Source organism: Callionymus lyra, chromosome 14 (genome assembly GCF_982586985.1).
Source record: "Callionymus lyra chromosome 14, fCalLyr1.hap1.1, whole genome shotgun sequence".
NCBI classification, from domain to species: domain Eukaryota; kingdom Metazoa; phylum Chordata; class Actinopteri; order Syngnathiformes; family Callionymidae; genus Callionymus; species Callionymus lyra.
Window position 1 is genome coordinate 5,642,218 of NC_141831.1, and position 22,500 is coordinate 5,664,717.

The 22,500-nt window shown below is 33.2% G+C and overlaps 1 protein-coding gene across 1 annotated transcript in view; it reads right to left on the bottom strand.

Moving 5' to 3' along the window:
* frem2a (FRAS1 related extracellular matrix 2a) overlaps positions 1-22,500 on the bottom strand; it is a 103,151-nt gene that overhangs the window by 19,339 nt on the left and 61,312 nt on the right. Inside the window, exons 6-12 of the mRNA XM_087806954.1 lie at positions 18,498-18,749; positions 7,530-7,679; positions 7,256-7,465; positions 5,577-5,774; positions 4,098-4,256; positions 3,831-4,013; positions 82-212 (exon numbers count right to left, since the gene is read on the bottom strand). Of these exons, the coding sequence (XP_087663080.1) occupies positions 82-212; positions 3,831-4,013; positions 4,098-4,256; positions 5,577-5,774; positions 7,256-7,465; positions 7,530-7,679; positions 18,498-18,749 (1,283 nt within the window). The remainder of the gene's footprint in view (positions 1-81; positions 213-3,830; positions 4,014-4,097; positions 4,257-5,576; positions 5,775-7,255; positions 7,466-7,529; positions 7,680-18,497; positions 18,750-22,500) is intronic.

Consider the following 22,500-nt stretch of genomic DNA (forward strand, 5'->3'; position numbering starts at 1 on the left):
TTGTTGCTCTTGTATCAATGTGTAGTTTTATTCACTCTGGACTATTTTGTCGTGAGTAAAAAAACTCAAGATTGTTCGTACCTGAGTCTCCGCCACCATGTTATCGTCCGGCTTCAGGTGGAGTGTGAAGGCCTCTCGCATCTCTCTGATCCCATCATGCAACACTTCGACCTCCACCACGTGTTCCTTCTCTCCCTCCTTGAACTGCACGTCTGGACAGACACACAACAGTCAGATAACACAACACAACACAACACAACACAACACAACAGTCAGACAACACAACACAACACAACACTCAGACAACACAACACAACAGTCAGACAACACAACACAAAAACTGACACCACAGGAAGTGATTTGTGGATCTTCAGACCCTGGTGCGAGGCTGCAGGACGTCTGCTGACCTCAGACCAGCTCCATTGAAATGTAATTAAAAGTCAGCAGAAGAATCTTCTTCCTTCCTTCTGGTGAAATTTATAATCAGTGACCTTCGACCCGATCAGTCTCTGTTTCCACCTCCATTACTGCCTCATTTCACACATGTCAGCCGTCGCTGAGCAGAGACGAGCAGGTGAACTGAACCCACCGTCTTCAAGTGCCAGGAATTATGTATGAGGTGCTTAACTACCCGAGTTAACCCATGAGATTCTCCAGCAAATTAGTTAACGATTCCTGCTTTAACCAGTTAATGATACATGACTAGTTTATATGATACATGACTAGTTTATATGATACATGACTAGTTTATATGATACATGACTAGTTTATTGGATACATGACTAGTTTATATGATAAATGACTAGTTTATATGATAAATGACTAGTTTATATGATACATGACTAGTTTATATGACACATGACTAGTTTATTGGATACATGACTAGTTTATATGATACATGACTAGTTTATTGGATACATGACTAGTTTATATGATAAATGACTAGTTTATATGATACATGACTAGTTTATCTGATACATGACTAGTTTATATGACACATGACTAGTTTTTATGATACATGACTAGTTTATATGGTACATGACTAGTTTATATGATACATGACTAGTTTATATGACACATGACTAGTTTATATGATACATGACTAGTTTATATGACACATGACTAGTTTATATGATACATGACTAGTTTATATGATACATGACTAGTTTATATGACACATGACTAGTTTATTGGATACATGACTAGTTTATATGATACATGACTAGTTTATATGATACATGACTAGTTTATATGACACATGACTAGTTTATATGATACATGACTAGTTTATATGATACATGACTAGTTTATATGACACATGACTAGTTTATTGGATACATGACTAGTTTATATGATACATGACTAGTTTATTGGATACATGACTAGTTTATATGATAAATGACTAGTTTATATGATACATGACTAGTTTATCTGATACATGACTAGTTTATATGACACATGACTAGTTTATATGATACATGACTAGTTTATATGATACATGACTAGTTTATATGGTACATGAATAGTTTATATGATACATGACTAGTTTATATGATACATGACTAGTTTATATGACACATGACTAGTTTATATGACACATGACTAGTTTATATGATACATGACTAGTTTATATGACACATGACTAGTTTATATGATAAATGACTAGTTTATATGATACATGACTAGTTTATATGATACATGACTAGTTTATATGATACATGACTAGTTTATATGAAACATGACCAGTTTATATGATACATGACTAGTTTATATGACACATGACTAGTTTATATGATAAATGACTAGTTTATATGATACATGACTAGTTTATATGATACATGACTAGTTTATATGAAACATGACCAGTTTATATGATACATGACTAGTTTATATTATACAGGACTAGTTTATATGACACATGACTAGTTTATATGATACAACTAGTTTAGATGATACATGACTAGTTTATATGATACATGACTAGTTTATATGACACATGACTAGTTTATATGATACATGACTTCATTACTTGATGCATGATTAGTTTAAATGATACATGTCTAGTTTATATATGCTTGTCTAGTTAATGACTAGTTTATCTGTTACATGACTAGTTTATATAATACATGTCTAGTTTTTTAATACATGTCTAGTAAATGCCTAGTTTATATGATACATGACTAGTTTATATAATACATGTCTTGTTTATATAATACATGTCTAGTAAATGACTAGTTTATATAATACATGACTAGTTTATATGACACATGACTAGTTTATTTGATACATGTCTAGTTTATTTAATACATGTCTAGTAAATGCCTAGTTTATATGATACATGACTAGTTTATATAATACATGTCTTGTTTATATAATACATGTCTAGTAAATGACTAGTTTATATAATACATGACTAGTTTATATGACACATGACTAGTTTATTTGATACATGTCTAGTTTATATAATACATGTCTAGTAAATTACTAAGTTATATGATACATGACTAGTTTATATGACACATGACTAGTTTATTTGATACATGACTAGTTTATATGATGAACGACTAGTTCCTTTAATACATGACTACCTTATATGACACATGACTTGTTTATATGATGCTTGATTAGTTTAATTATACCTGACTAGTTTAAATGATACCTGACTAGTTTATATAATACATGTCTAGTAAATGACTAGTTTATATGATACATGACCAATTTATATAGTAAATGACTTGTTTAGTTTATATAATACATGTCTAGTAAATGACTAGTTTATATGATACATGACCAATTTATATAGTAAATGACTTGTTTAGTTTATATAATACATGTCTAGTAAATGACTAGTTTATATGATACATGACCAATTTATATAGTAAATGACTTGTTTAGTTTATATAATACATGTCTAGTTAATGACTAGTTTATATGATACATGACCAATTTATATAGTAAATGACTAGTTTATATAATAAATGACTAGTTTATATAATACATGTCTAGTAAATGACTAGGTTATATGATACATGACCAATTTATATAGTAAATGACTTGTTTAGTTTATATAATACATGTCTAGTTAATGACTAGTTTATATGATACATGACCAATTTATATAGTAAATGACTAGTTTATATAATAAATGACTAGTTTATATAATACATGTCTAGTAAATGACTAGGTTATATGATACATGACCAATTTATATAGTAAATGACTTGTTTAGTTTATATAATACATGTCTAGTTAATGACTAGTTTATATGATACATGACCAATTTATATAGTAAATGACTTGTTTAGTTTATATAATACATGTCTAGTTAATGACTAGTTTATATGATACATGACCAATTTATATAGTAAATGACTAGTTTATATAATAAATGACCAGTTTATATAATACATGTCTAGTAAATGACTAGGTTATATGATACATGACCAATTTATATAGTAAATGACTTGTTTAGTTTATATAATACATGTCTAGTAAATGACTAGGTTATATGATACATGACCAATTTATATAGTAAATGACTTGTTTAGTTTATATAATACATGTCTAGTTAATGACTAGTTTATATGATACATGACCAATTTATATAGTAAATGACTAGTTTATATAATAAATGACTAGTTTATATAATACATGTCTAGTAAATGACTAGGTTATATGATACATGACTAGTTTATATAATGAACTACTAATTTAAATAATACATGGCTAGTTTGTATAATGCATGACTAGTTTATATAATAAATGACTAGATTATATGATGAACAACTAAATGTGTTTTTGTGTTTGTTCTCCGAAGCGACCGGTGTTACCTCGAGACACAGGGAAGTAATCTTCTCCCGACACGGCAGATCCATCCTTGGTGTGAACACGAACCACCGAGACCTTGGACGTGTCACCGACTCGAACCACAGGGATGCGAACAGTTGCCACGGCGCCCGCCTCCCTGGGCTCGCTCACGCTGAACTTGTTTTCCAGGAAGCGGATGATGGGTTCTGAGACGAGGATGTGAGTCAGAGTTAACGAGATCGCCGAGTCAGCGGTTTGTACATGTTTTCCTGCGCCTTCATCTGACTTACTGTCGGCGCTGTCTTTGATTCTCAGCAACGTCTCGTTCAAAGATCCCACTGATGCCCCCAACTCGCTTCTCGGGTTCCCCAGGACCAGCCGGAGCTCCTCGGCTTCCTCGTAGAGCGTGTCGTCGACCAGCGACAGAACGCACGGCTTCTCCGCCTCGCCTGGAAGGTGGCGTGAAATGGTGATGACAGGACGCGTCAGGAGAAGAAGAAAAAATAAAGACGTTAAAAGACTGTAACACTTTATTTATAGAACTTATATCTTCTTCCTTCCAGATGCTCAGAGATGTTCACACTTGGTTTCTGTTAACTACGATGACAGCTGAGAGGATTCTCTTGACATCAACTGAACATGATAGAAAACAAACTTCTGTGTTTATCAGAGTCATATTTTAACTTTAATTCATCGTTATCTAAATATCAATTTAATCAATATATAAAAACTTAAATAAATCTTCATCATAGGCTGCAATTGATCACTATTAAATGAGTTTATATGATACACGACTAGTTTACAAGATACAGGACTAGTTTATATGACACACAACTAGTTTATATGATACACAACTAGTTTATATGATACATGACTAGTTTATATGATACACAACTAGTTTATATGATACACAACTAGTTTATAAGATACAGGACTAGTTTATATGACACATGACTAGTTTATATGATACAGGACTAGTTTATATGAAACATGACTAGTTTATATGAAGCATGACTAGTTTATATGATACATGACTAGTTTATAAGATACAGGACTAGTTTATATGATACATGACTAGTTTATAAGATACAGGACTAGTTTATATGATACATGACTAGTTTATATGATACAGGACTAGTTTATATGAAACATGACTAGTTTATATGAAGCATGACTAGTTTATATGATACACAACTTGTTTATAAGATACAGGACTAGTTTATATGATACATGACTAGTTTATATGATACAGGACTAGTTTATATGAAACATGACTAGTTTATATGAAGCATGACTAGTTTACATGATACATGACTAGTTTATATGATACAGGACTAGTTTATATGAAACATGAATAGTTTATATGAAGCATGACTAGTTTATATTATACACGACTATTTCAAATTATAAATGACTAGTTAATATGATGTATGACAAGTTTAAATTATACATGTCTAGTTGATATGATGCATGACTAGTTTTCATGACACATGGCTTAATTATATAATATAAGACTCGTTTACACGATAATGACTAGTTTATATGATACAAGACTAGTTTATATTATAAAGGAGTAGTTGATATTATACATGACTAGTTTATATGATAAACTACTAGTTCATATTATACATGACTAGTTTATATGATAAACTACTAGTTCATATGATACATGACTAGTTTTAAATACTGTGAAAGACTTGTACTTATGTAGTGTTCAGATAAATAAAGTACCTGAAACTCAGATTTTAACAGAAGAAAGTTAAACCCACCAGGTAAGAAGGTGAGGACGGAGGCGTCAGTGTTTGGTCGCTCAGTGAAGTCCACGGCGACCTGAGCGGAGGCCTGACGACTGTAACAACGGACCGTGGATCTGTGCCTGATGTCGCCGCTGCGGTGAACCATCGCCGTGATCTGACCGTCGTTCTCCTCGCCCGAGTACAGCGACTCCCTGAACTGGACCCTCGGCACTGAGAGAGAAAACACTTGAATTAATACTTAACTCACACTTTTCTTCCAGGCATGTGTGACGATTCTGTGAGAGAATCTTTTTCAACCCTCGTCACTCGTCGAGTCTCAAGACTGAGCACCTGGACATATTTGTCTTCCATCCTTCAACACTCCTATTGTCCTTTTGTTCTTCTTAAAGATCCTTCAGGATTATCTGGTGTTGACCTCCTTGACTGACCGTGTCCAGACGTGACTCTTCACTGAGGTCAACTTACAATGGACTTCCTGGACGCTGAGCTAAAACTAAGACATTGATGGAAACAAAAACAAGTTCTGATGTTTCTACGTGTGTGAAAATACACACGTTTCATTTTCAACATTATTTATGTTAAAAGTAAAAATGACATGATTAGTTTATTTGATACAAGACTAGCTTATATGATACATGAGTAGTTGATATGAAACTTCACTAGTCGATATGAAACATGACTAGTTAAAATGAGCCATGACTAGTTTAAATGATACTCCACTAGTATAAATGATAAACCACTAGTTTAAATGATACACCACTAGTATAAATGATACACCACTGGTAAAAATGATAAACCACTAGTTTAAATGATACACCACTAGTATAAATGATACACCACTAGTTTAAATGATACTCCACTAGTATAAATGATAAACCACTAGTTTAAATTATACACCACTAGTATAAATGATACACCACTGGTAAAAATGATAAACCACTAGTTTAAATTATACATAGTATAAATGATACACCACTAGTTTAAATGATACACCACTAGTATAAATGATACACCACTAGTTTAAATGATACTCCACTAGTATAAATGATAAACCACTAGTTTAAATGATACACCACTAGTATAAATGATACACCACTGGTAAAAATGATAAACCACTAGTTTAAATTATACATAGTATAAATGATACACCACTAGTTTAAATGATAAACCACTAGTTTAAATTATACATAGTATAAATGATACACCACTAGTTTAAAAGATACACCACTAGTATAAATGATACACCACTGATAAAAATGATAAACCACTAGTTTAAATTATACATAGTATAAATGATAAACCACTAGTTTAAATGATAAACCACTAGTATAAATGATAAACCACTAGTTATAATGAAACACCACTAGTATAAATGATAAACCACTAGTTTAAATGATACATGTTTTTCTCCTGAATGTGTTGGTCTACGAGTCGTGATGTTTGTAACTGGGCTTGTCATGATATAAATAGTGTCTTTTAAATGGTGCACTGACTCATCAAGCGAGTTATAATCTCCACCAACGTCAGGCCTGTCAACTCACATCACCATCACGACGACACTTGACTTTTAAACGTGTGAAATCTTAAATCTGAGCCACAAAAGTGTTGAGATGAGGTTCAATCACGAGCGTGTCAGATGCGGTTCAAACGAAGCTGAATCCTCGTTCAGTTCAAGAACGATCCAGACTCACAGTCCGACACCGAGTCGTTGATGAGCACCGTGGACTTGGCAAGATCCCCCAAGATGCCGTTCACCGGCATGCGCAGCACCAGGTCAAAGGTCTCCACCCCCTCCAGCTCCGGCTGCCCCAGGTCGTCCAGGATACTGACCCGGAACGTTTGCATGCTGACGCCCGGAGCGAAGTCCAGGTTGCGACTGATGCCGACATAATCCACGCCGGCTGGAGAGAACCGACACCATGACTCGTTTGAAGAAAAAGAAGAAGAGAGTTTGTCGCTACAGACCTTCTGCCGAGACCGGGTCGGCCTTGCGGGACCGAACCGTGACGGTGCTGGTCCTGGACAGATCCGTTCCCGTCCTCCACACCTTCACCTCCACGTGTCCGGCGCTCTCGTCCACCTGATACGACTCGTCCCCGAAGTAGAAAACAGGAGCTGAAGAAGAAAAACAGTTTTTAAATGTTATTTTTAATGACTTAGTTATATTTAATGATTTGATTTCCATATATGGGCGTCCCTTCACTGCGGGGTTTAGGGTCTGAAACACGACAACATCAAGTAATACCAGTCGATCACAGATGTCGAACATCTTTAGAAATAGCAATATAATTTAAATACAGTATTGTATCGACCGGTCAGTCACTACAGTGTGTAGAAAGGCATCATGGGAGATCTTTGGCACCATACGTAATGTGGGAGTTTGTAATTCGTGCCTATCACTAAGTTAAGTAGACTAGTTGATATGGTACATGAGTAATTTAAATAATAAATAACTAGTTTATATGATACATGACTAGTTTACATGGTATATGACCAGTTTAAATGATACGTGACTAGTATAAATGATACACCACTAATTTAGATTATACATGACTAGTATAAATGATACATGAGTAGTTTAATTGATACACCACTAGTATAAATGATACACCACTAGTGTAAATGATCCATGACTAGTTTATATTGTATATGACGAGTTTAAATTATACATGAATAGTTTAAATGATACGTGACTAGTAGATATTATACATGACTAGTTTAAAGGATACATGACTAGTTAAAATGAAACACGACTAGTTTCAATGATAAACGACTAGTTTCAATGATACACCACTAGTTTAAATGATACACGACTAGTTTAAATGATACATGACTAGTTTAAATCATACATGACTAGTTTAAATGATACACGACTAGTTTAAATGATACGTGACTAGTTTAAATGATACCTGACTAGTTTAAATCATACATGACTAGTTTAAATGATACACGACTAGTTTAAATCATACACCACTAGTTTAAATGATACATGACTTGTTTAAATCATCCATGACTAGTTTAAATGATACACGACTAGTTTAAATGATACGTGACTAGTTTAAATGATACCTGACTAGTTTAAATCATACATGACTAGTTTAAATGATACACCACTAGTATAAATGATACACCACTAGTGTAAATGATCCATGACTAGTTTATATTGTATATGACGAGTTTAAATTATACATGAATAGTTTAAATGATACGTGACTAGTAGATATTATACATGACTAGTTTAAAGGATACATGACTAGTTAAAATGAAACACGACTAGTTTCAATGATAAACGACTAGTTTCAATGATACACCACTAGTTTAAATGATACACGACTAGTTTAAATGATACATGACTAGTTTAAATCATACATGACTAGTTTAAATGATACACGACTAGTTTAAATGATACGTGACTAGTTTAAATGATACCTGACTAGTTTAAATCATACATGACTAGTTTAAATGATACACGACTAGTTTAAATGATACGTGACTAGTTTAAATGATACATGACTAGTTTAAATCATACATGACTAGTTTAAATGATACGTGATTTGTTTAAATGATACACCACTAGTTTAAATGATACACCACTAGTATAAATGATACGTGACTTGTTTAAATGATACACCACTAGTTTAAATGATACACCACTAGTTTAAATGATACGTGACTTGTTTAAATGATACACCACTAGTTTAAGTGTATTTGATGTTTAAATAAATCACTTGTTTTGAATTACGAGAACAAAGACAGTACATTTATATTTATATTATGCGTTTAAATATTCAGTTCTGCGTGTTTGAAACGATCGTCTGTGAAACACGATCCCAGCAGACGAAGCGAGATACGTCGAGTGACGAGTGTGTTTTTAACATCTCAACATGTCGGCATCGATTCACGAGATCAAAGCGTCGATTTCCATCTGAACCCGCGAGCGTCGACACTCGTCGTCTTAGCGTCGCTTCTCCGCTCGTTCGTCCACCTGCGGCGACGCCAGCGCCGTCAGACGAGGCCGGGGTCGGAGGTCAAACAGCGACGGCCCATTAGTCTGAAGTTAAACTGCGGGGAGGCGCGACCTTCGACCCCCGGTGGCCTCTAACACCGACTCATTGTTACCGACGTTTTTCCTTCCTCCCCTGACGGCGAGCACCGAGTGCCTCTGAAGGAGGTGAAAAACAAGACCTCCGAGTGTGTTGCAGAGGGACGGCGAGAGGAAGCGAAGCCTCTTCAGATCACGAGTGCAAGCGTTTCCTGAGGACGTTTGTATCCGACGGATCCGTCCATCACTCACGGCGCCGTCGGGCGAAATGATGGTTGTTTATTGATCCTGAATTAGAAGGTTTTTAATCACTTAGTTACGTTTGTTCGAAGGTGTTCTGATGGAGGTTTCAGGGCTGGATCTGAAGGGTTAAAATGGGTTTAATCGTGTCTGATTTTCTGGAACTCCTGTTATCAGTGTTATCTTGACCTTTAAAGTTATTGAATATTGTTTTGATTGTTTAAGCGCTTTGTGACCCTGGTCTGGAAAAGTTTTATATAAATACAAATTACTTACTTAATTACTTACATCCTTTTGATCAGATTCAGTTTGTATTCAAAACTTTTCGTGGAATCTCGCTAACTTTGATGAAAACAAAAAATTATTTTGAGATTTTACATTTTTTAATTTAATAATACATTTTTATCATTTTAATAGTAAGTAAGTAAGTAAGTAAGTAATATTTATTTATATAGCGCTTTTCCAGACCAGGGTCACAAAGCGCTTAAACAATCAAAACAATACTCAAAAAAGTACATACTTTAAAGATCAAGATAATACTGAGAACAACACAGGAGTTCCAGAAATTCAAGGAAAAGCCTGAACAAATAGAAACGTCTTAAGATGTTTCTTAAAGGAGTCAGTAGATCATCAAGAGCAAAGAGAGAGAAGATCGTTCCAAAGCTTAGGAGCAACAGCCTGGAAAGATTTCTCTCCTCTGGTCCTGAGCCGTATGCGTGGAACCATAAGTAGATTCTGATCCACAGACCTCAGAGCCCGAGCTGGGGTGTAAGGCTGGATCAGATCAGTGATGTAAGGAGGAGCCTGACCATGAATAGATCTGAAAGTAAGAACCAGAATTTTAAAGTTGATCCTGAAAGAAACTGGAAGCCAGTGAAGAGTTTTAAGGATCGGAGAAATGTGAGTTCTTCTACTAGAGCGGCTCAGAATTCTCGCTGCAGAGTTCTGAATCAACTGCAGGCGAGAAGATCCTTCTTGTTAAGACATGAAAACAAACTGTTACAATAGTCCAGAAGAGAAGAAACAAACACATGGATTATAAGATCCAGATCATGTTCCGACAACATTTTCCTAAGTTTAGAGATTTTTCTCAGTTGAAGGAAACAGTTTCTGGTCAGTTTTCTTCAGTGTTGAACAAGAGACATGTCTTTATCAAATACAACACCCAGGTCTCTCAGGCTCAGTTTGACAGACTGACCTAATGCGTTTACATTTAAGATACAGATTTTCTTTTAAGATATAGAACCGCCTAAATTTGGGAATAAAAAGGCAAAGGTCAGGTAAGTCGATGCAAATATGTTCAGGGACAGTAACATGTTTGCATCGACTTAATAAGAAAGTTTTTTTCGGACGATCGCGACAGTTCCGAAAAATAAATCCTGGAAACTCTGGAAGATTCGTGACTTTTAAAAGGTTGTAACTTGATTAACATTAAAGCTAAACAGATCACATTTAAACCTTCCTTGATACGAGTCGAAAAAGTGATGTTGTCTTATACACAACACCAACACTAACAATAAGGGTGATAGTTAGCGCACGGCCATTTTCGGCCATTTTGAGACATTTATAGATATAGATTTAGATTTTGAACTTGTTTGAATTTGTTCAACTTCAGTTCAAAATCTAAATCTATATCTATAAATGTCTCAAAATGGCCGAAAATGGCCGTGCGCTAACTATTACCCTTATTGTTATGATACAGTGATGAAGTAGATCAAGTAGACAAAGAGTTCCAGTTAATTAACCAGTTAAGGTTAAGGAGAAATAAAAATAAAAATGATCTTGTAATAGCACACCCAGAGTTGAATAAAAGACCAAAAAGATATATTGAAATATTCCAAAAAAGGAATCCCTCTCGGGTGAAGAACCCAGAACATCTTTTTAAAAATGACCCACTTCCTGTCATTCTTTACGCTGCTTTTAACTTAAGTCTTGCACCATCATCAACTGTCTTAGCCTACCGAACTCCAAATCAGCGGCTTTGATTGACATCTGCCTGATTCATTGACATCTTTTTGTCCTCCTACTCAATGGACGGAGCTCATGACAAAGACAGCAGCCCATTGGTTCATTTTCTAGCTTCTAGTATAGGTCTGGTCCAATCAGCTGCACCTTCCCAGACAGGGTTTTCTGGGACCGTGTGGAGTCAATACCTTAGTATCGGCCATGGTCCTTCAAGCGACAATGCTTGTGGTGTGATTCGTAAATTTGTGTAGTACTAGTACTAAACATTAGAGGTTTATGGTGTTGACGTTTATCAGTTCCACTTGACCGTGAAGAAGATCAAACAACTGATTCAACGTTGATTCCTGCAGATCTTTCTTTTATCATCATCTACTATGGATAAAGGGACATTTAAACAACATGCTACATTGCTAACCAACTGTTAGCATATCTAAAACTAGCAGGTTGGTCTCTTTGTTTGACTTAAGTTCTGTGTCTCAAATCGCACACTTCTCTTAGTGGTTAGTATGCATCAGGATAGTGTACGTACTAACTAGTAACTAATCCTCCACAGATAGTATGTCTCAAATCAAACTCTGCTGCTACACACTAACAGGAAATGACGCGACAGCTTCTTCTTCTACTACTATTTAACGATGATTTCAACCAGCTGTAGGAACTCTATCGCCACCTGCTGGCAGCACGTTTGGTTTGGATCAAGGAATATATGAGAAACAAAATATTGGCGAAATATTTACGCCGGTATCAGCAGCGAAGACTTGTCGTCCTCCTACTGCTGCTGAAAATACACCTGTAAGTATATGCATATATATATATATATATATATATATATATATATTTAAAACGTCAACGTCACTTGGAGCCGTTTAGTGTAGAAAGTGTCCATCTATCCATACTCAGTTTTGTTGGCGTTTTAGTGACAGTCTAGTGTGTACGAAGCACTACATTTCACATACTAAGAATTGAGACGCACTTACGCACTAAAAACACTAACTATAAGTACACAAGTATGCGATTGGAAGACACAGCTGAGGTCTTTCCAGCGGTTCTATCAAAACTCCATCTGACAGCGCGAGCGACGTATCGCTCAGGAAACGATCATTGTTCCTCCTACACACTCTGTGCTCTTAAGCTTCCAGCGGCGCAGCAAACAGAGGTTTTATTGAAGGTGTAAACAGAGCGTGGGCGATAAGTGTTTCTCTTTTATGGTAATTACAGTCCAGGTCGAGGCCTTAATAACAGTGGATATCGTGGAACACTTTTTTAAAGCCGTACGACCGACATTCCATCTCCGGCTAACACACACACACACATGTGTGTGTTCATACATGTCCTGGCAGTGTGTGTGTGGGGGGGCCGGAGGGGGGGGGGCGGGGGTCATGACAAGGGGTCGCAGTGAGTGATGACTGAGGAGTGAGAATCACATCCTCTCAGCCCTCAGGGGCCAAACTGTGGCAGTGAAGTGTGTGTGAGCGCTGAAGGAGGTGTAAAGCCAAATTGCAGTAATCACCCTGGTGTGTGTGTGTGTGTGTGTGTGCGTGACCATTTTTGTGAGTCTGTGAAATCTTTAAATATAGTTTACTGGACGTTCTCAGGTGTCGTCTGAAGAACTCCAGTGTCTTTGAATATTTGGCACTAAGAGGAAGAAACCATGAGATGAAAGGAGTCGATCTGTCGTGAAGAAATGCTGTGTGTTGAAGGTTTTGTTTAGTTGTGTTGCTGTAGACGCACACTTTTGTTAGCACAACACAGCATGACCTAGATATAGCATAAAATAGCATGATATACCATAGAATAGCTTACCATACTGTAGTATAGTGTAGCATCAAATAGTATAGAATAGAATACAGTATTCAGATTCAGAACTCTGCAGCCAGAATTCTGAGCCGCTCTAGTAGAAGAACTCACATTTCTCCGATCCTTAAAACTCTTCACTGGCTTCCAGTTTCTTTCAGGATCAACTTTAAAATTCTGGTTCTTACTTTCAGATCTATTCATGGTCAGACCTTCCATCAGTGATCTGATCCAGACTTACACCCCAGCTCGGGCTCTGAGGTCTGTGGATCAGAATCTACTGATTCTAAGAGAAATCTTTTCAGGCTGTTGCTCCTAAGCTTTGGAACGATCTTCTCTCTCTTTGCTCTTGATGGATCTACTGACTCCTTTAAGAAACATCTTAAGACGTTTTTATTTGTTCAGGCTTTTCCTTGATTTTCTGGAACTCCTGTTGTGTTATCAGTTTTATCTTAATCTTTAAAGTATAAACTTTATTGAATATTGTTTTGATTGTTCAAGCGCTTTGTGACCCTGGTCTGGAAAAGCGCTATATAAATAAAAATTACTTACTTACAGTAGTATAGCCCAGTGTACCATAGCATAATATATCATAGTACAGTACAGCATAGCATAATATAGTACAGTTTAGTTTAGCACATCAAAGTATACCATAACATTTTATAATATAGCATAGCTAAGCGTAGCATATCATAGTACAGTATAGCATAGCATAGCATAGCATAGCATAGCATAGTGAGTATTGTTTTGTTTGTTTAAGCACTTTGTGACCCTGGTCTGGAAAAGCGCTATATAAATAAATATTACTTACTTACTTACTTACTTAGTATAGCAATAGTATAACCTAGTAGAGAATAGAATAGCATTCCATATACTTTATTGAATATTGTTTTGATTGTTTAAGCGCTTTGTGACCCTGGTCTGGAAAAGCGCCATATAAATTCAAATTACTTACTTACTTACTTAGTATACCATAGCATAACATAGTACAGTCTAGTATAGCATAGCATAGCATAGCATTACTTAGAAGAGCCATTGCATAGCATGGTGTACGATACCATAGTATAGCATAATATAGTATAGGTGTACCATTGCATACTATTCCATAGCATAGTATGGCAATACCATAGTAGATCATAGTATAACATAGTATGGTATTGTACAGTATATCATAGTATAGCAATAGCATAGCATAGTGTAGGACAGTATACCATTTGACAGTATAGCATAACGAAGTATAGTTTAATATACTATTTTATAGTAAAGTATTAGTAGTATTGTATATGTGAGTAAGGAAGTAATTTATATTTATAGAGCGCTTTTCTAGACCAGGGTCACAAAGCGCTTAAACAATCAAAACAATACTCAATAAAATATATACTTAAAAGGTCAAGACAACACCAAGAACAACACAGCATGGTACAGAAAAGTACAGCATATCATAGTAAAGAAGATCATAGTGAAGCGCAATTTTAATATATAATATAGGAGTAAAATTTTACTTTGTGTACAAGAGTTTTATTGAAGTAAAGTATGTATTATGATTATATAGTGAAACATGTTTCACAGTAGAATAGTTCAGTGGTTTAAATCCCCTGGTGTGTAAAGTGATGCAAACACATGATGATATTAGAACAAAAGAAGTAGAAGTGATTATGGGATGTAAGAGTCTGTCGCACGTTAGTCAGACTCGCCTCCACAACCAGCGTTTGACAAATGAAGGGAAGATTTTGAGACTTAATTCCTGCTTGTCAACCTTCAGTCTCACAGTCACTGTGACCTGATCCAGTTCTGGATCGACCCGCGGGTCCTAACAGTGCCAGGATGCTGGTGTGTGTGTGGGGGGGGTGGGGGGGGCACCTGACTGTGACCCCGGGCGAGAGAGCAGCAGCAGTTCTAAAGCAACATCTAAAGCTAGTTTCACGCATCAATTTGAAACACTTTTAGTCGTGATTTATTTTGCACAAACACCGAGTGTGGAAGAAGATCAGAGATTTGATTTGATTGAAATGATGTTTTTTAAAGGATTGAAATATTTCTTTGAACGTTTGAAATCAATAATTTATATTTACAAAAACTGGAGTTTTTTATGGAATAATTTAATTAAATCATTTTGATTTGTTTTTTTTTATTATTATCAACATTTTCTCATATAGTATTAAGAAAAACACAGTCTAGCAATACCATAGCGTAGTGTAGTATATAGCAAAGTATAGCAATAGCATTACATTTTTTTTATATGTTGACACTATTATACCAACATTTTTGTATTGAATTTCAAAAGCTAAAAAGTAAAAAATATTGAATTTAGGAAACATATTTTTGAATGATTGGAATTACAATATTAAATATCTACATGTATATATATTTTTTAATATACCAACATTTTTATATTGAATTTCAAAAGCTAAAAAGTAAAAAATATTGAATTTAGGAAACATATTTTTGAATGATTGGAATTACAATATTAAATATCTACATGTATATATATTTTTTAATATACCAACATTTTTTATATTGAATTTCAAAAGCTAAAAAGTAAAATATATTTATATATATTTAGAAAAAAAATGAATTAAAATATCAAACTATGTGTAAAATATCTTAACGTTGCCACTTTTATACCAACATTTTTATATTGAATTTAAAAACTACTTATAAAAAAATATTGAACTTAGGAAAAATATTGGAATATTGGAATTAGAATATTAAATATCTACATGTACATTTTTTAAGAAAATATACGAACATTTCTATATTGAATTTTAAAATAATTTTTGGAACTAGAATATCAAACTCTATGTGTAAATATTTTTTATTTATGTTGGCACTGTTATATTCAACATAAAAACTACTTACTTACTTATACCAACATTTTTATATTGAATTTTAAAAGCTACTAATTAAAAAAAATATAGAAAATTCACTTTTGAATTATTGGAAACAAACAAATTAAAGCTATCAATATAGAAAAAAATAAATTAAATGATTTATTATAAAACAAATATTGAATTAAATTCTACAAAATAAACAAATGCTTAAATAAACAACAGAGCATTTAAAATGTTCAATTAAATATTTGATATATTTTTGTAGAAAAGACAACTATGGCTGCAATAATATACATAAAAAGAATCTTCAATAAATCAGAAAAGAAAATCTGGTTCTATTAACACGTCTGATGTTTCCTCTCAGGATTGCTGTCAGTTCTTCCCCCGGGACCCTCAGCGGACCCTCAGCGGACCCTCAACAGACTCTGATGAGTCTCTCGTCCCTTCAGAGTCGGAAACATTCCTCAGATCTTCTGACAGTTTCCTGCACAAGTGATGTTTTTCCTCTTGTTACCGCGAGTCTCGACGAGTCCAGACGTTCTCGTCGTCGTCCGTCGCTAACGACTCGTCAGATCACGACGCTCACGACAAATTGTTCGACGCGAGGATGTAATGAAGCTGTATTATTACTATGTATTACTACAGAGGATCTTTGATAAACTAAGTACCTGTCACTGTTTCTCTCTTCTTTTATTTATTCATATATTTCATATGAACATGAGGCCGTTTGCCTTTAAAGAAATCCTTCTGTTTTTGTACTACATTCATTTAAAGTCATTTTTATTTTATTATTATTTTATAGTTTTATGAAATAACTTTCTACGAAAGTATACTTTTTACAAAGTAAAATAATTTAAAAAAATCACATAAAAAACAACAACAGTGAAACAACAAATATTTTTTACCTAAATAGTAATATTATAAATTATTTTTGTGTTTAATCTTAAATGTTTTTACATACATATATATTAATTAATTAATTAATAAAAAAACAAAACATAAATAAATAAAACAAAAAACAAAGATAGCATTTTATCTTTCTTCCTTTAACGTCCATAAATAAAACATTTATTTCACATTTGTTTTAAAGATTTGTTTGTATATTAAGGTATTATGATTGAGAATTTAATCCAAAAAAAAAGTATTTTATTTATTATAGTTTTTTATATTGAACTGACTATCATCAAGATGTTTTAAAGGACCATCATCAACATGTTTTAAAGAACCATCATCAACATGTTTTAAAGAACCATCATCAACATGTTTTAAAGAACCATCATCAACATGTTTTAAAGGACCATCATCAAGATGTTTTAAAGGACCATCATCAAGATGTTTTAAAGGACCATCATCAAGATGTTAAAAAGGACCATTATCAAGATGTTTTAAAGGACCATCATCAAGATGTTTTAAAAGGACCATCATCAAGATGTTAAAAAGGACCATCATCAACATGTTTTAAAGGACCATCATCAAGATGTTTTAAAGGACCATCATCAAGATGTTTTAAAAGGACCATCATCAACATGTTTTAAAGGACCACCATCAAGATGTTTTAAAGGACCATCATCAACATGTTTTAAAGGACCATCATCAACATGTTTTAAAGGACCATCATCAAGATGTTTTAAAGGACCATCATCAACATGTTTTAAAGAACCATCATCAAGATGTTTTAAAGGACCATCATCAAGATGTTTTAAAGGACCATCATCAAGATGTTTTAAAGGACCATCATCAACATGTTTTAAAGAACCATCATCAAGATGTTTTAAAGGACCATCATCAACATGTTTTAAAGGACCATCATCAAGATGTTTTAAAGGACCATCATCAACATGTTTTAAAGAACCATCATCAAGACGTTTTAAAGAACCATCATCAAGATGTTTTAAAGGACCATCATCAAGATGTTTTAAAGGACCATCATCAAGATGTTTTAAAGGACCATCATCAAGATGTTTTAAAGGACCATCATCAACATGTTTTAAAGGACCATCATCAAGATGTTTTAAAGGACCATCATCAAGATGTTTTAAAGGACCATCATCAAGATCTCACCATCGTCCAGGTCCTCCAGGATGTCGACTCTGCTGCTGCTGTAGTGACGTCCAAGTCTTCCCCCGACAGGCATGGACAAGGTGACGTTGAAAGTCTCCTGCTGCTCGTACAGAGAGTCGTCGATGACGACGACACCACACGACTTCTGGCGCTCGCCCTCCTGGAAGCGCAGGACGCTCTTGTACTCCTCGGGCCGCGAGATGTAGTCGGAGTACGAGAGGACGGTGGTGGGAATCGTACCCGAGGCCGAGCCTGTGAGGAGACCAGGATTCGTGGTTGAAATACTTGGATTTACACGTTAAAGTTTATTTACAGTAAACAGAGTGTTTTTAGTGGTGATGACACCAGAGAATACAATCAGTTAAACACTGAATATATGAATAAAACACAATTAGTATTACTTTTACGATTAACTGGACAAATTAAAAATATCTGAGAATTTAATTAAATGAAGTTTCATTTAAATTTCAAATTAGGTTTTACATTAAGTTTTACCTTAAGCTTCGAATTAAGTTTTACGTCAAGTTTTAAATTAGGTTTTACATTAAGTTTGACGGTAAGTTTTATACTTACTTGTTCATTATGTTTTACATTAAGTTTTACATCAATTTGTATATTGAGTTGTAAATTAAGTTGTAAATTAAGATTTATGTTAAGTTTTACATCAATTTTTATATTGAGTTGTAAATGAAGTTGTAAATTAAGATTTACGTTAAGTTTTACATTCATTTTTATATTGAGTTGTAAATTAAGTTGCGAATTAAGTTGTAAATTAAGTTTTACATTAATTTTTAAATTAGGTTTTACATTAAGTTTGACGTTAAGTTTTATATTTTCTTGTACATTCAGTTTTACATTAAGTTTTACATCAATTTGTATATTGAGCTATAAATTAAATTGTAAATTAAGTTTTAAATTAAGTTTTACGTTAAGTTTTACATTTACTTGTACATAAAGTTTTCCATTAAGTTGTAAATTAAGTTTTACGTTAAGTTTTACATTTACTTGTACATAAGGTTTTCCATTAAGTTTTACGTTAAGTTTTACATTTACTTGTACACAAAGTTTTCCATTAAGTTGTAAATTAAGTTTTACGTTAAGTTTTACATTTACTTGTACATAAAGTTTTACATTAAGTTTTAAATTACATTTTAAATTACATTTTAAATTAAGTTTTACATTAACTTGTACATTAAGTGTTTAATTATGTTTTTTAATAACCAAGTATTCAAACAATACATGTACTTTTTAAAAACTGCTTCTTCAGACCATCTAGACGAACAGAACACGTTTATTAAAACTGACTTCACTCCCAGAAACCACATGGGTTTGAATTCTTCCTAAAAGCTGAAGCAGCCGCGCAAGGATTTGACCTTTTGTCAGTAAGTAAGTCATTTATATTTGTGCGACTAAAAAAACACACAAATCAATGAGTGCATGAGTTGCCAGAACACAATAGAGGTTTGTGATGGAAAAGCTCATTAAATCCAACACTGATCAGGATAATAAGAGTTTATATTCCAGACGAGTTCCATGTTTTTTCATTTACTTGAAACCACTTCGACTGATCCGAGGGGTCAAGAGGTCGCGACAGGATCGATATCACTTCATTCATTCATCAGTGATATCACTATATTGAATAGTTTAAGCATTTACAGGTTTTTTTCATTATTGAATTTTTTTATTGAAAGGTTGAATATTCAAAAACATAATTAAATTATAAAAATCTAACATTATAAGATGTTATTACTATTAAACTAACATTTTATATTGTATTTAAAGCTGCAGATAAAAAACATAGTATTTTGACAACGTTATACAAACATGTTTGTATTGAATTTGAAAACAAAGCCATTTTGATATTGAATTTTAAAATCTATAAATTAAAAATGGTTGAATATATTTATTTTTGAATTGTTGGAAGTAGAATATAAAAATATATGTGTATAAATAAACAATACAAAAAAAAAAGTATAAAAATATTGAATGGATGAATTTAACATTTTACGTATTTTTTAATTGATTTTTTTTCCCTTTAAATCGTTGAATATTTTTGAAAAGTTGAATTAAATTATTGCTTCATTTAAATGTTGAATTTGCTTTTATTGAAAAATGTCAATCAATCATTTAAAACATGAAAATTAATTAAAATGTTTTGAACATATTGTTTGATATTTTAATCTCAAAAAAAAGAAAAAAGTATACGTTTAATTATAAAAAAACAAATGGATGTAATATTAATGAATTAATTAATATTTATTGTATTATTTATATAATTTATTATTTAAATGATTTAATCACAAAAACAGATTTTAAATTTAACAACACAAAACCTAAAAGTTTTTACATTTGAGACGTTAAATCCAACCATTAAAAACTGTCAAGATTAACTTCTAAACTTCTCTGTGTATCTGGTTTTCAGCTCATTATCAAAGTAGTATTTTGTGCAGCAGCTGTTCGTCTCCGGCGGGGATTTTGTGTTTAAACATGACGTCACGACTGACCTGGATTTCCTCACAAAAGGTAACAAGATTTTTTGGGCCGGACGTGAAGGAGGCGAAAGTACGAGCGTAAAGAGAGTAAAACTACAAACTGTATCAGGAACAATTTTTGCATTTTATTATTACGTATTTTTGCAAATAATTAGAAATTAAATGTCGTTAGAATCTTATTTTCATGTTCATAGTTTTTTGATGATTGGAAATATTTGAATAAATATAAAATGTTATAATACACATATTTGTACTTAAGTCTATATTACGTTGAATTGTCATAATAATCTTCTGTTTCACTGTTTTCCCGATGCTGATCGTTCAGGCAGGAAACGAGTTACAAAAGTAAAGTGTCTACGGTGAATTTACAAAAAAAAACAAGTATTTTCAGACGCTAAAGTACTTTTAATTCACGGCATTACCTCATTTGCACCGTCACTTTACTCCTTCGTAACATTTCACGAGTTTTATCCAGACAGAATCAGCTGTTTTGATTGACAGCTGGCGGATTCAATTCGATCTTTTTAGTGCTTCAACTAAATGGGCGGAGCTTATGACCAACACAGGAGTCTATTGGTTCTTTTACTAACTCGTTACAAACATGATTTTCTTTGACTGTGTCGTGTCGATAAAGTAGTGAATGTACTTTTGTCATGTATTTTACACATAGAGTTTTGTAGTTTAATTCCAACAGTTCAAAAACTACATTTCTATATTCATTCATCTTTTTGAAGGCGGAGCCTGTTAAATTCAATCTACAAATTGTGGCGCTATTTTACCAACAATTTTTGGGTGTGAGTTTAAGGTTATAGTTTGATTGACTGGAAGTCTTTCCAGGGTGTCCCCTCGTCAAGTTGAGATTAATTTCAAAGTATTAAAATATTAAAATTAAATTAAAATTTTAAAGGATTAAACCTTTTTGTTTTTAAGCATCAAATTATTTTTTGAAAATAATTTAATTATTTCTATATTGACAGGTTAAATTTGTTTTTAATGTATAATTAAATTAACTGATTAGAATATTTTTTAAATATATTTATTTTTTCACATAGAGTTTGATCATTTAATTCAAAAATTCAAAAATAAAATAATAAAATGTAATATTTTTTAATTTGTATCTTTTTTAAATTAAATAGAAGGATATCGACACAGTTATACGAATATAGACCTGCAGCCTTTCCAGGGTGTCCCCTTGTCATGTTCAGATGAATGTATCATCAAATAAAGAGAACTTTAACTAAACTTTAAAAAAAAATGTATTACACTTTCGAATAAATTAATTCAATTATTTTTAATATTGAAAGATTTTACACATAGAGTTTGATAATTTAATTGTAATAATTCAAAAGTGATATGTCTACATTTATATTGCACCAACATCGACCTGCAGCCTTTCCAGGGTGTCCCTGTTGTGATTAATTTCATAAATGATAATATATGTATATTTGATTATATATTATCTAGATATTATATTATATAATATATATATAATAAATGCTACAGGAAGACAA